The 12,907-nt window shown below is 47.5% G+C and overlaps 1 protein-coding gene across 3 annotated transcripts; it reads right to left on the reverse strand.

The window, feature by feature from the left end:
• Nucleotides 1-346: 346 nt before the first annotated feature.
• Nucleotides 347-12,432, reverse strand: FAM110D (family with sequence similarity 110 member D). Of its 3 annotated transcripts, XM_035121022.2 has the most exons (4): nucleotides 12,330-12,432; nucleotides 11,078-11,183; nucleotides 7,883-8,015; nucleotides 347-5,341 (listed from the first exon to the last, which is right to left on the reverse strand). In XM_035121022.2, the coding sequence occupies exon 4, from the start codon at nucleotides 5,015-5,017 to the stop codon at nucleotides 3,965-3,967; it is 1,053 nt and encodes a 350-aa protein (XP_034976913.1). In that variant the 5' UTR covers nucleotides 5,018-5,341; nucleotides 7,883-8,015; nucleotides 11,078-11,183; nucleotides 12,330-12,432; the 3' UTR covers nucleotides 347-3,964. The 3 variants fall into 3 exon arrangements, with proteins under 3 accessions (XP_034976913.1, XP_034976914.1, XP_060131771.1); XM_035121023.2 differs by lacking the exon at nucleotides 7,883-8,015; XM_060275788.1 differs by having other exon boundaries at nucleotides 7,883-11,183.
• Between the last annotated feature and the right edge of the window lie 475 nt (nucleotides 12,433-12,907).

Below are 12,907 nucleotides of genomic sequence, written 5' to 3' on the forward strand. Positions count from 1 at the left end.
TACGACCGCTTCCTGTGTTGTTCTATGTTCTTTTTGGTGGATGAGCAGTGGTGGGCTGGTGCCCATTGGGTGGGAGGTGGGGAGCCCAACAGTAGGGGGAGGCAGTGCCAACTGATTTTGGTTTTGTCCCCATCCGCCTCCCTGCTGAGTTCCACCAGGGCACTTGGGTGCTGGCTGCCCCATTTGCTCTGTGGCCAGTCTCCACTGGATATGAGAATCAACAGACAATGAGAGAGGGAGCTTCCCATATCCAGTGGAGACTGGCCAGTTAAACCACTTTAAGACTGGATCCGCAGTTGCATCCAAAATACATGGATGACAAAGTTGTAGATGCCATTCTACTGAATGTACCCCAGCTATTCAGGAGAAAGATGGAAGAGGTTGAATTCAACTTTAGTTGTAGCTGAAGATTAGGAGTGCAGCTGAAAGCAAGAGGAAACCAATCACAGGGTATTGAAGTAAAAGGTTCAGGGTGGAATGGATCAAATTGTGCTTGTGTTTTTAGGGCTGTGCTGAAATTTATCAGAAAATAATTTTCTGGCAAATTTTTGAATTCAATCTCTTCTAACTTTCTCCTGAATAATTTAGTCTGCATAATTTAGTCTGCTTCTACTAATTATGGGGAACTTATGCAGGGCCCTGAAGGCCATTAGAAATCCAATTCAGCAGTCCTTTGGGCTTTTGAGATTTGCACTCTTCAAACACTTTAAAAACATGTTCTGCAATCATGAGGGCTAGAAACTTGGGTTTGTTTTAACATGAAAGCAAAGATTATCAGGAGGTGGATTTGAAGAGAATCCTGCTAGTCTCCCAATAAAAGGCAGGTGCAGTTTTGACGTAAGATGATCTTCCTGTATTCCTAGGGCTGCCACCAGGTGGCAGTATTTGTACAGTCTCGGGAAGCAAAAGAGGAACACCTAGGACTCAGCTATACAGCTGAAAACAAAACGTTTTGAATGTATTGTAAAGTTCAATATAGAATTGTGACACTAGATGGCGACTGTGAGCTATAGCAAACTCAATGCATTTTTCAAAACGGTTTTTTAAAAAAACATTTTCACGTTTTTAATATGTGTGTAGATTCCACCCTATTTGCAACTTTCCATGCATTACATGGCAGCAAACCCAGGTTTGTTACATAACACATACGGTTTTAAGAAATAAATAAATAGAGGCAGAGCCTAACACAATGAGACTTGGGACCACCAAACCTTTCCTCCTCCCCATGCTGCGGTCTCATGAAAATCCCCACATTCCCTGAAAAATGTCTATTGATCTGGGTGGAAAGCTACCACTGCTTATTTCTGGAGTGAACAGCATCATTGGGGTGTGTATGAGGGGGTTAGTTTTGTTGGAAACATGGTACAGGATGGAAAAGGTTAAACCCTCCCTTCTCTGTGGTATTGATCACCGGAGCCCTCCTGTAGCTGCTATTTGACAACTACCACCAGCGGCAGATACGTGAAAGGTAATCACACGTTTCATATATCCATTAGTTTGGCCACAATCAGGCTGTGAAGCTCTTAGGGTGCTGAACTTTTACAACAGTATCCACATTTACAGACTTTTCAAATGAAGCCCAGAGCCAGCCCAACCATTGGGTAAAATGGGGCAGCTGCCTCGGTCAGGTGTCAGAGTGTATAAAACCCTGCGTGTCACATGTCTTGATATTAAACTAGCTGTGGAGAGACACCAGCATGATACTCATGGATGATAAGGTACCCACCAGTACTGCCTATGGTGCCCACAAAAGGTTTCAGTAACTATCCCCTCAGAACCCCACAGGGCACAAGAGTCCACTTGCTCTTCCTGCTCAGTTCCTATTTGCACTGGATCAGCCCCTCCTGCAATGAAAATGCCCCCTGAAGCAGGCCCACATTTCTCTGTCTATCTTCCTAACCATTATGAAAAGAGAAGAGGTACAAAGAGCTTCTCTCTGTGGCCATATGTGGCAGTGGGCAGCATAGGTACCTTTCCCTCTCTGAAGTGCCAGCTAATGGGAGTTGCCCCATTATTTTGTGGTCTAGCTTCATTTTCTGTGCTTTCAGATGGGGTAGCCATTTTGTGTTCTGCCACGCCTCACAGGAGCAGCCATTCTGTAATGGGCCCTCATGACACTTGCTCACAATTCCAAATGCACCCACTGGCCCCAAAGATTCGACAACCCTTAATAGTAGCCTGATGCCCCCAACTGCAGTGCAGGATGTTGCCTTTTTGAACCCAATCCCTTGACCGAAGACGACCTAGCAGCTGTCCTAACTGTTTCACCCAAGCTTCATAGAGGGATGCTGGAGCTGAGGAACCCATAGTTGAAGGAGATGATTGGACTAGATGACCCTTGGGGGTTCCTTCAAACCCTGCAATTCTTTGATTCTATAATTTATGACATTTCTGCCAGAAACCTTCGAGATGGAGCGATTCTTCAAAAAGCTTTACTTTTATTAAGAATTCAGGGACAGAGGTAACAGTTCTTAATTGTAAATAAGATGTTAGCTGGCCCTCAGGAGGACCCATCAGTTTCGGATCAACGATGACTTTGTTCTGCTTTGGACCGTTGGAAGCAATATGCCTCTGAATACGAGTTTCTGGGAATCACCATTGGGGAGAGTGATGTTGTGCTCAGGCCCTGCTTGTGGGCTACCCATGGAGGTGCCTGGTTGGCCACTGTGAGAACAGGATGCTGGACTACTTTGGCCACTGGCCTGATCCAGCAGGACACTTCTTACGTTCCTGGCCGATCATTAAGAAAAAGGTTGAGCGCTTCTATTAATACCCATTCATAAAGCTAACCCCATCTTCCTGAGCCATCAAAGCTAGTTCTGAGGAAAAAGAAAAGAGATACGAACATGGATTTTGCTTTGAATATCTGGAGACTCTCTGAGGAAGGAAGGCACAGAAGGAAACAGAATTGGGTGCAGTACTGAGGGCCTGCTCTAGAGATTGTGCAAGTTCAAAGATTGCGTCTGTTCTTCCTGCTTTCATTTCACGGAATGGCTCAGTAGAGTAAGAGTCAAGGGCCTGGCAACCACAAAACGTTTCTCCCAGACTGCATGAAAATCACACAGTCTGGACTGGAGCTTGTATACACCCCACTAGCCACAGTGGTGGCTCTCTGGCAGCTTGTTGCTTGACAACATAGAAGGGCTAAGCCTGAGAAGTGCTTTGTAACACTAATGATCTCCTGTTGATCATGTTTGCATCACGTCCCTCCACAGAACTTCGGGGTTATCCCATGAGATGCTCTGGTTGTATCTTCATAACAACCCTGTGAGGTAGGCTAGGCAAAATGCATATGACTGGCTCAGGGTCTCCCAGGCAGGTTCATGGCCATGTGGAGGATTTGAACCCAAGCCTTCCCTGTCCAACACTCTAGCCCCCTACACCATGCTCGCTGTTGAGAACTGCGGGAGGGGAAGATTTACTCACACTCCTGCATGGGGAACGTATGGCTCTCCAGGTGTCGTTGAACTCCAACTCCTATCAACCTCAGTCCACATAGCCAAGAGTCAGGAATGATGGGAAATGTAGTCCAGCAATATCTGGGGAACCACAGGTTCCCCATCCCTGCTATAGAACGTATACTTTATAAGCTGGTCACCACTACTCACAGCGGGGAAAGAGAGGAGGAAAATTCTTTGTCCCGAACCCCCAAATTTTGCCTTCATAATTTAGGCCTCAGTTGAAAATCACATTGGTCCTGACATGTGTATCCCTTTCTACTTCACAGGCAATGCAGGACTGTTTTAAACAGCATCCATCATACACCACCTGCCATAATTCCATGGTGAGAGACACTCCCTGCTCGGCTTCCCATGTTGGGAATGTTGCCATCATCAAGATGGCATGAACTGGGCCCTTACTTAGGCACAAGACTGGCACTTGCAAGGTTACAGGAACAGTGAGGCCCAGCCGCCTGGCCTTCCCTTTCCTGTGGTAAGAATTGCATTTGAGACCATGTTTCCATTCACACAGTGGACTCCTTGGCCACAGACAGGGCCTGCTGGCAGCTGTACAGCCATTTAATGACACGGGCGTTTCGCTCAATGACAGAGACTGACGTGAGTGGCTTCTCGCTCAGCTCTTCTGCAGACAGCTCCTCTTCGTTGAGTGAGAGACGGTCATGCTCAGAACTGGCTGACCCCACACTCCCCAGGACCACACAGGAGGACCCCAATTCCCAACTCCCCGGCTTGAACCGCTCAGCTCCCAACATCTCTACCAGGTTCTGGTCCAAGCCGCAGTAGTTAAAAAAACGCTCTTTCTCTGAGAGAGGGAGAGAATAACTTGGTGCCAGCTCTCTCTTGGAGTCTGATGGTTCTGGGCTCGTGGAAGAAGAGGTTTGGTCCATAACCAGCTGGGAGCTAGGCTGGTGTCCCAGGCTGCGTTCAGAAGCACGTCTCACGGACGTCCTCATTAGAATGCCTACTGAATTTATGGTCCTCGTTTCCTCCTTTTCTGCCGGCACCCAGACCATGGAGGTTTCTTCCTGCGTGACTTGTAGCTGTCCATCTCCCAACATGCCTCTAGAGGAAGGGGAGGCACCATGCCCATCTCTCAACGGGCTTTGAAACAGCCGCCTCACTAGGCTGTAGCCTTTGGCGTTCTCCTTGTTGACAGCCGAACAGTCCCGTTTCTGCCGGTAGATGACAAGCGAATCAGGCCTCAGCATGCGCCTGCCACCCCCTCTCCGTGCTATGGGCAACTGAGGAGAAGGAGGCAGCTTCTTGGGCCCAAGGCCATCTTGGCCTACCTGAGAGAACTCGCCTTGTTGGTGGAGGGTCAAGGCTCTTCTGCCGCAAGCAGACGACTGGAAGGTGTAGCAGAGCAGCACTGGCTCTTGGCGACTGTTGATAACTTGTTGAGATTTGACGTATTTGGCTTTATCAGCCTCAAGCCTTTCCACGGCACTCGGGGTCCGCCCCCCGGTACTCCCCTCTAGCTGCTTACGGAGGTAGTCGGGCCCTCGGTTGAGCAGCCCAAGAGGGGAAAGTCCTTCTCCGGGAGACAGAGGCCTCATTTTATGTCCACAGTAGTGGGATAATGAGCAACCTTCAGTTTCAGAAGGAGAGTTGTGAAGAGACTTGCAATGTCAAGCTATCTCTGGGAGGTTGGGATGGCCAGAGCTTTGCCCTGAATTGGGCAATAGGTTAAGTTGGTGGTTTCACCACTCTAGGTTTTGGCTGGCTTCTTCAGAATCTGCAGCTGAACTCCTATGGCAGCACTTGTAACCAGCTTCCTGCTTCCTACTTCCTGTCATTAAAACTTCACGCTGTGAAGATTAGGAAAATTCCTTTTCTGTGAGTAGAGGAGTGGGTGGGTTATCAACAGGTCAACAGTCGCCCTAGAAGCAGAGAAGGTGGTCAATTAGTGAAAGAATACAAACTCTGAATGAGATCTGTCAGAGGAAATGACTCTAGAAAGAATGGAACAGTTGGTGACTAACAATAATAATCCTAGCAGTGAATGATTTTTGTTGAATGAGGTGAGCAGTTGTTGGCGTTGATACACTGTTGACCTATAACTGATTCGGTGAATTGCTATGTTTTGACTCAGGCTACATCCACACAGTATGTTTAAAGCACTATGATACCACTTTAACAGCTATAGCTTCTCCTAAACTAAAGCATCCCAGGAACTGTAGTTTGTTAAGGTTTCTGAGAGTTATTAGGAGGCCCCTATTCCCTTCAGAGAGCTACCATTCCTTATGCCATTTAAATGGAAATTGCTATCAGCAATGAGTTTCCTATGCTACCCCTTGTTCCAAGGAAAACTAACCCTGGGTAAGTATCTGGAAGCCAAGGAATCTTGCACCCCTCAGAGGCTGGGGTGGCATGCGACAATATTGACCCTCTAGAGAGGTGACTCACAGTCTTGGAAGCATGAGCAGGGGAAGAATTTCAGTGTTGTGTTCTAGCATCAAAAGACTCCATATTTGAAAACCAGGCCAATGCACCTGCCCCAAGGAAGGTACAGCCAAGAGCCAAGACAGAACTCTAGACAGCAGCACTTGAAGTGGGAATGACCTGACCAGGAAAAGGAAACTCTGCTGGGCATGTTGTCAAAGCGCTCTGATTTTTGTGTGCTGAGGTTCCAAAAGGAAACAAAGCAGGAAAAAATAAAGGAGCCAGCAATCTTATCTTTACAGTCTCAGCCATCCACAGGACAATGCAAACTCTGCCAGGGAAAAGGGGTATCTTTGCACTCCGCTCCAGGCGGTCAGTTATAGGAAGGAGGAGACAGCGGGAGGCTGGAAAAAGCCACCACAGTGTCATGGTTTCGCCTTCACTTCTATGCAGCTTGGAATAATCTAAAGGGGTTTTGGCTTACGCGGGACCTTGATGTCCGCTTCCTTTTCAGAAAGAAATGCCAAGAAACTCGGGAGGTGCCTTTGGACAGGATGGCTTGCCTTTGATCTCAGGGCTAGCAGGGAAGAGCTTAGAGGATTCTGATGAGTCCAGGGGAGAAGCAGGGAGGAAATATGGCAGGTCACTGGTGGAACCTCATTGGTAAGACCCACTAATCCATTGGCTAAGCATGGCAGAATGGGAAGCTTTCTGGCTTGTCAGATTTCATGACTGCTAACCTAGGGTCTAGGGCCCTTCCAGACTGAAGGGGATTGTGTGTGCGCGCACTGTGCAGGTTTATTCTGCAGCAGTGTAGCACTAGCATGTCATTAACACATTAATAGGGCATTGTGGTGGATTTCAACTGAAATGTCCATGCACTAATCCCCTTTATTAGTTGTTCTATGATGCTTCCCCAATGTTATTACATTCATTGCCATCTGAAAGTGCAGATCCAACCTCCAAGGAATGCATTGCTGCTGCCATTGTGGCAGCAACAGCACTCCTTGGCAGCGCATCTCCACCCCTCATGCCACCTCTACGGTGGCCTCTGGGTGAATTGGAGGCTCAGCTGGTCTCCTCCCAGCTCTAGGGAGGAAATGGTGGGGGCTGCCCTCTGCAATCTTCTGGGCTCTACACCTGCCTGGCATAATTCAGAGCAGGCCCCTTTCCCCCTCCCCCCTGCAATGGCCTTTGATTCCCACTTCAACCACTGGCTAAGGTTGATTTGATTACCTCAGAGAATTCTGGGAATTGCATCTCTATGAGGGGTAAACTACAGGGCCCAGAATTCTTTGAGGTGGGAGAATGCATGCTTTAAAGCAGAGTCGGCAAGGCTTACCTTGCCTGGGCCGGTTCACTGCCACGAAGCCCCCTCCGTGGGCCGGATTGTGGGCGTGCGTGAGCACGCGTGCACGCGATTTCCTGCATCTGCAGAGACGCAATTTCCGGTACCATGGAAGCAAGTCCCCGCGCTATGCTGCGCCGGTTTAGTGCAGAGACTCACCAAGTGGCATAGCTGCCAAGTTTTCCCTTTTCTCGTGAGGAAGCCTATTCAGCATAAGGGAAAATCCCTTAAAAAAAGGGATAACTTGGCAACTATGCCAAGTGGGTAGCTCTGTTTGGGGGTGGCTCGTGGGCCGGTTAAACGACCCCTGTGGGCCGCTTGTGGCCCATGGGCCTTAGGTTGCCGATCCCTGCTTTAAAGGTACAATGTGTACGCAGCTAGATTGTAGAGTTGGAAGGGACCACAAGGGACATCTAGTCCAGCCCCTTGCAAGGCAGCAATCTCTTGCCCAACGTGGGGCTTGAACCCATGACCTTGAGATTAAGAGTCTTATGCTCTACTGAGCTATCCCTTGAGTTGTTTTTAGCTGCAACCTCACTTAAGAACCAGTATATATGCAAATATAAATTTTTGTCTCATTCTCATGGTCCTTCTTGTTGGAATAATGCACATCTTTGTTGTTGTGTGGACTATTAATATAATTTGATATAGCTGGGATCTCAGCAGGCCTTAACCAGGTCCTGGCACTTACCAGTAGTTCAGAGGTGGTAAATGCCTCCCCCTCTTTCACTCCTCCCACCCAGTAGGAATCACAGGTGGTTACTTTTCTATTAGTAGAGACACAAATGGTTCAGCAACAGCCACTACACCATACACAGGGGGTCCTGAGAACAGAAGGATAAATGGGATTCACACCAAATATCTGGCACATGCTAAGTAGCCCAAAGCCATTTGTCTCTGGGAAATGCAATGAGTATTTCCTTGCTACGTTAATCTAAATAGATTTAAAGAGTTCTCAGAAACAAATTTAAAAAGCCACACTTGGCCACTTGTTTTTGCAAATACAGTGGTACCTCGGGTTACAAACGTTTCAGGTTACAAACGCCTCAGGTTACAGACTCCGCTAACCCAGAAATAGTACCTCAGGTTAAGAACTTTGCTTCAGGATGAGAACAGAAATCGTGCTCCGGCGGCGCAGCGGCAGCAGGAGGCCCTGTTAGCTAAAGCAGTACCTCAGGTTAAGAACAGTTTCAGGTTAAGAACAGACCTCCAGAACGAATTAAGTTCTTAACCAGAGGTACCACTGTAATGTGTGATGTAAATAGCGGGGCTGGGGGGGGCACTTTTGGAACCTAGGAAGCTGCTTTTTACTGAGACCTTTGGTCTATCTAGTTGAGTATTATCTGTGCTGACAGCAGCAGTTCTCCAGGGTTTTGGAACAGGGGACATTCCCAGCCTCACCTAGAGATGCCAGGAATGGAACGTGAAACCTCCTGCAGGCAAATCATGCACTCTCCCAATGAGGTACGGCCCTTCCCCTAAACATAAAGCGAGATTCTAGTCCTCATCATTCTGAATAAAGGTCTGAGTTAAAGAAGAACGTAAGGCAGCTGTCTTACACAGAGTCAGGCCTTTGTCCATCCAGCTCAGTTAAGCAGGTCAGTGTAGATCCAGCCTGGCTCTTTCTCCTGACTGCATGGGCTTGTCTAGGAACCGAACCCAGGGCCCTCCTGAACCCAAAGCAAGAATCCTACTCCAGAGACCGATCGACCTCAAAGACCAACAAACAATACTGAGGTAGATGAACCAATGGTCTGAAATTCCTCTGGATGCAGTTCTCAAATGTAGCTCCCTAGGGAATTAGGCCAGGGCTTTTCGTCATCCATGCTATTCAAGATTCCTTAAATGCAGATATTGGGGGAAGGGGCGGGTTTCAAAGGAGAAGCTTTATATACGGAGAACATTTATTCTGTCACCAAACCGTGCATTACTAGTTTATCTTATTTAGGGAAAATTATACATAATAGTAGTAAAACCTCTCATTGTTATATATGAGAATGAATAGGGTCACCTAACACCTACCCAGTGAAAGCTATTATCCTTCGGGAATGCCATAACAGACAGGTCTTCAAACACAGCTTCTGCAAGTGGCTTGAGCAACTGTCTGGCTCCTTGAGTCACCCCAAATGTGAGTCCAATGTTAATCCTTATGCAATCAGCCATGTCAGCTTTCCTGTAGCTTCCCAGCCCTATTGCAAGAGGAGAGGAAGCTGCAGAGGGTCCCCATTGCTCCATCCCTTGTAGCGAAAAGACCAGCTGTTTCCTGAGCTGTCTGCTACCCACTGCCTCTCCCTTCCTCTTTGCCCTGTGCAACTTTTTACTTTTGTCTGGTATTTGCCCATGGTTTTGGGCAAAAAGCAGCACTAAGGGCCTCTCCAGACCGAAGTTTTATTGGGGGTGTATTATTTAAGCCACAGAAGATGTGCTGATTGGAAGTGAAGCAGTGTAACTTTGGCAGGAGCAAAGAATATTAAAAGCAGGATTGCATATGGCTGCCCCAATATCATCATGAATGTTGAATAAAAGGGACATCTAGTATATCTGGTTATCAGTACAAAGATAGAAATTGCACATCCTGGAAAAGGCCCGGATTCCTTTGTACAGCCCCTCAAGGGATGCCCCTTTCCTTATACTGGGTCTCCTGTAGAGCCAGCCTTGCACCAGGCAGAGTGTCAGATGCTGGGCAGACTGCGTCTCCTGCGCCCCAACTCCTAGTCATTCCCACCCTTCTGAGCTGGCACCTTCCAGACAACGTATTTATTGATCATTCCTCCTGGCTGTGGGATGTTTTCATGTCTCCTTGTTAATAATCCACTCACCTCACACTGCCAAAGCATTTCCTGTCACTTTTTCAAACTGCAAAAAACTCCGGTATGGATAGCCTTAGGTAGGCCACCATCTTTCATCATGTGCTTCCCTTCAACCCCAGGGGAATAATAATACTAGATTGGCTTATAGGGTTTGAGGAAGGATTGCCAAGATAGTTTATGCCTTAAGCATAGAATCAACTGTAGAGTTGGAAAGGACCACAAGAGTCGTCCAGCCCCCAACCCCTGCAATGCAGGGATATTTTGCCCAACATGGGGCTCAAACCCACGATTAAGCGCCTCATGCCCTACAGACTGAGCTAGCCCAGCACTTAATAAAAGTGCTATATAGGAACACCAAGTCTTCCTTTCAATACTGGGCCATTCTACAATATATTTAAAGCAGTATCATGCCACTTTAAACCATCATGGCTTCCCCCCAAAGAATGCTGGGAACTGTAGTTTGGTAAGGATGTTGAGAGTTGTTGTTTTTTGTGGGGGGGAGGGGCTATTCCCCTCTCACAGATACAACCCCCAGAGTTTCCTGGGAAGAGGAATCGATCACTAAACCATGCATGAAATTGTAGCCTTATTATTGTGTCCATAACATGCTGCAGAATACAAGCATGGGGTTGGGATGGGTTTTTGGAAGACGCCTGTGCATGAATTTGTTTTATGTGTGTAGATCAGTGTATGCTGACCAACGCACAGTCTTTGCACACCCAACAATTTAGAGGAGCCCTCAGAGAGCCAGGACTGGCTGCAGCCGCCCATCATTTTTTTACTCTGTGGCAATGCAAAAAACCCGATTCCTTGCTGCCACGCACTCTGTAGGCTGACCCCAAGAGGAGGACATCCACCTCCTTCTAAACCTTGCAAAGGTCAGCCAGCTTTCTCCCTAGGACATCCTCTCCAGGCTACAGAACAAGACCCCCCCAATTACGGCTGAACTTTTTGCCTCTTGAATCCACAGCTATAAATAAGCACGCCTGGGGCAAGCAGCCTCCCTCCTCCCTGCGACACACCCGCCAAAGGCGGGTTTTAACTACAGGGCAGCCCTGGCCAAATGGGATACCTACGTGCAGCAGACTGAGAAGAGAGAAGAACTCCAAGAGTCGCATTCTGGGTTGCTCACCACAGGAAATACCTGCTAGCAAAGCAGATGGGTGGTCTGTCGAGTTCTGCCTGTAAGGACAAAAATGAAAATGGGGTCTCAAGGCATTAAGCAAAATAGAAAGCTGCCTTATATCGAGTGCTCAGCAATGTCTGCACTGACTGGCAGCAGCTTTCCAGTGTTTCAGGCAGGATTCTCTCCCAGCTCTGCCTGGGGACCTTACAATATTCTACCACTGTGCTATAGCCCATTTCCTGGGGACCTGACAATATTCTACCACTGTGCTATAGCCCATTTCCAGAGGGTGGCACACAACAAGTTTATTGTGTCCAGTGCTTCTGTACACTAAATCCCATTTTGTCACATGCATATAAACTGTTTTCCTGAAGTTTGTGCACTGGTCTTTATTGATTGATCGCAGGGATCTGCCTCCTGCCCTTCAGTTGAATTTATAGGGCATGTTATTTTCAAAATATATAAAAATGTTAAAAGTGGGCAAAAATACACCAAGAATAGCAGAATCTACAAGAGCAACACCAACCTAAAAGATCCATACAATGCAACCATCAGCAAAGATCAAATAGATTGCGGCTGAAAGCCTATACACACACGCTTTCCTAGGAGTAAGCCCTATGGAACTCATTGCATAGGATTGCTCTGTAAATGAAATTAAAAGATCTGAGAAAACAAGAAGGTGTTCACCTCGTACTCATAAAAACCCGTTGTTCGAACCTCTCCATTGTGTCTACCAAAAGTTATGCTACAACGATGCATTTGTTAGTATTTATTTACAGTACACAAGACTCCTGGTTTTTTTTTGGGGGGGGGGGTTTCATAGAGCTCAAAAATCTACATGCCATCCAAATTCATACAGCACAAGATTCCTTTGGGGAGATTTCCTAGAGCAGGAAGATCCTCAGTTCATCCAAGTTCATAAAGCACCCCCCCCCACCTGAGCAGCTAATCGGACACCACCACCGTTCTAAAAAAGTATCCTCTTTGAATGCAGAAGGTCCCAAGTTCAATCCCCGTGGCATCACCAGGTAAATCTAGAAAGATACCCTGTCTGAAATGCTGCATAGAAAGGCAGCCTAGAAAATCCTGATGAGCAAATGGCCTGACTCGGTATAAGGCTGCTTCCTATGACCCAACCTCGCTGGCTTTGGAGGCAGGGAGCCTCTAGAAACAGGTAGGGTTATACCCAAAGAGGCACTCACCTTGCTATCCTGGCCAAAGACATGTCAACGCTGCTTTGCCATCTCCAGCAAAAGATGGGCAGACAGACCAGCAAAGTGAGCTCAGCAGCCGCAGCAGCAGGCTGGCTGGTAAATATGAGCAGGGCAGGAAGACACAAACAAGCTCCCTCCCTCCCCTGCCTTAACCCTTTCTGAACTGAGCTGCCCCAGGCATGATGCTATTGACCCCTTCGATGCCACAGTCTTTACAGTATTGGCCCTCAGAGCCTTCCTGCATTTCTGCCAACATCATTAACCCTTCTGCTTCTCACACATCCCTCTGTGTTGCATTAATCACTTTTGTTTTCAGAAATCCAAAAAGCGAGGAGGACTTGGGTGTGTGCCATTTTTGCATGTGCTGCACCTGCAACAAGTGTAAAACTGACTTGTTGTGTCTGTAAGAAGCTGGTGAAGTATACTGATGGTCGATTCCACATTCAAAACATGTGTAAAGGACATGGTTCCCACTATGAAGCCTGCAGACTAGTTTGTTAAAGGTGCTGGGAACTGCAGCTCTGTCAGGGATAAACAACAGTTGTGTGTGTGTGTGTGTGTGTGTG

Source organism: Zootoca vivipara, chromosome 6, assembly GCF_963506605.1.
Source record: "Zootoca vivipara chromosome 6, rZooViv1.1, whole genome shotgun sequence".
Taxonomy (NCBI): Eukaryota; Metazoa; Chordata; class Lepidosauria; order Squamata; family Lacertidae; genus Zootoca; species Zootoca vivipara.

Excerpts from the sequence above, each read along its gene's own strand:
- FAM110D (XM_035121023.2), bottom strand. The coding sequence starts at position 5,017 with ATGAGGCCTCTGTCTCCCGGAGAAGGACTTTCCCCTCTTGGGCTGCTC.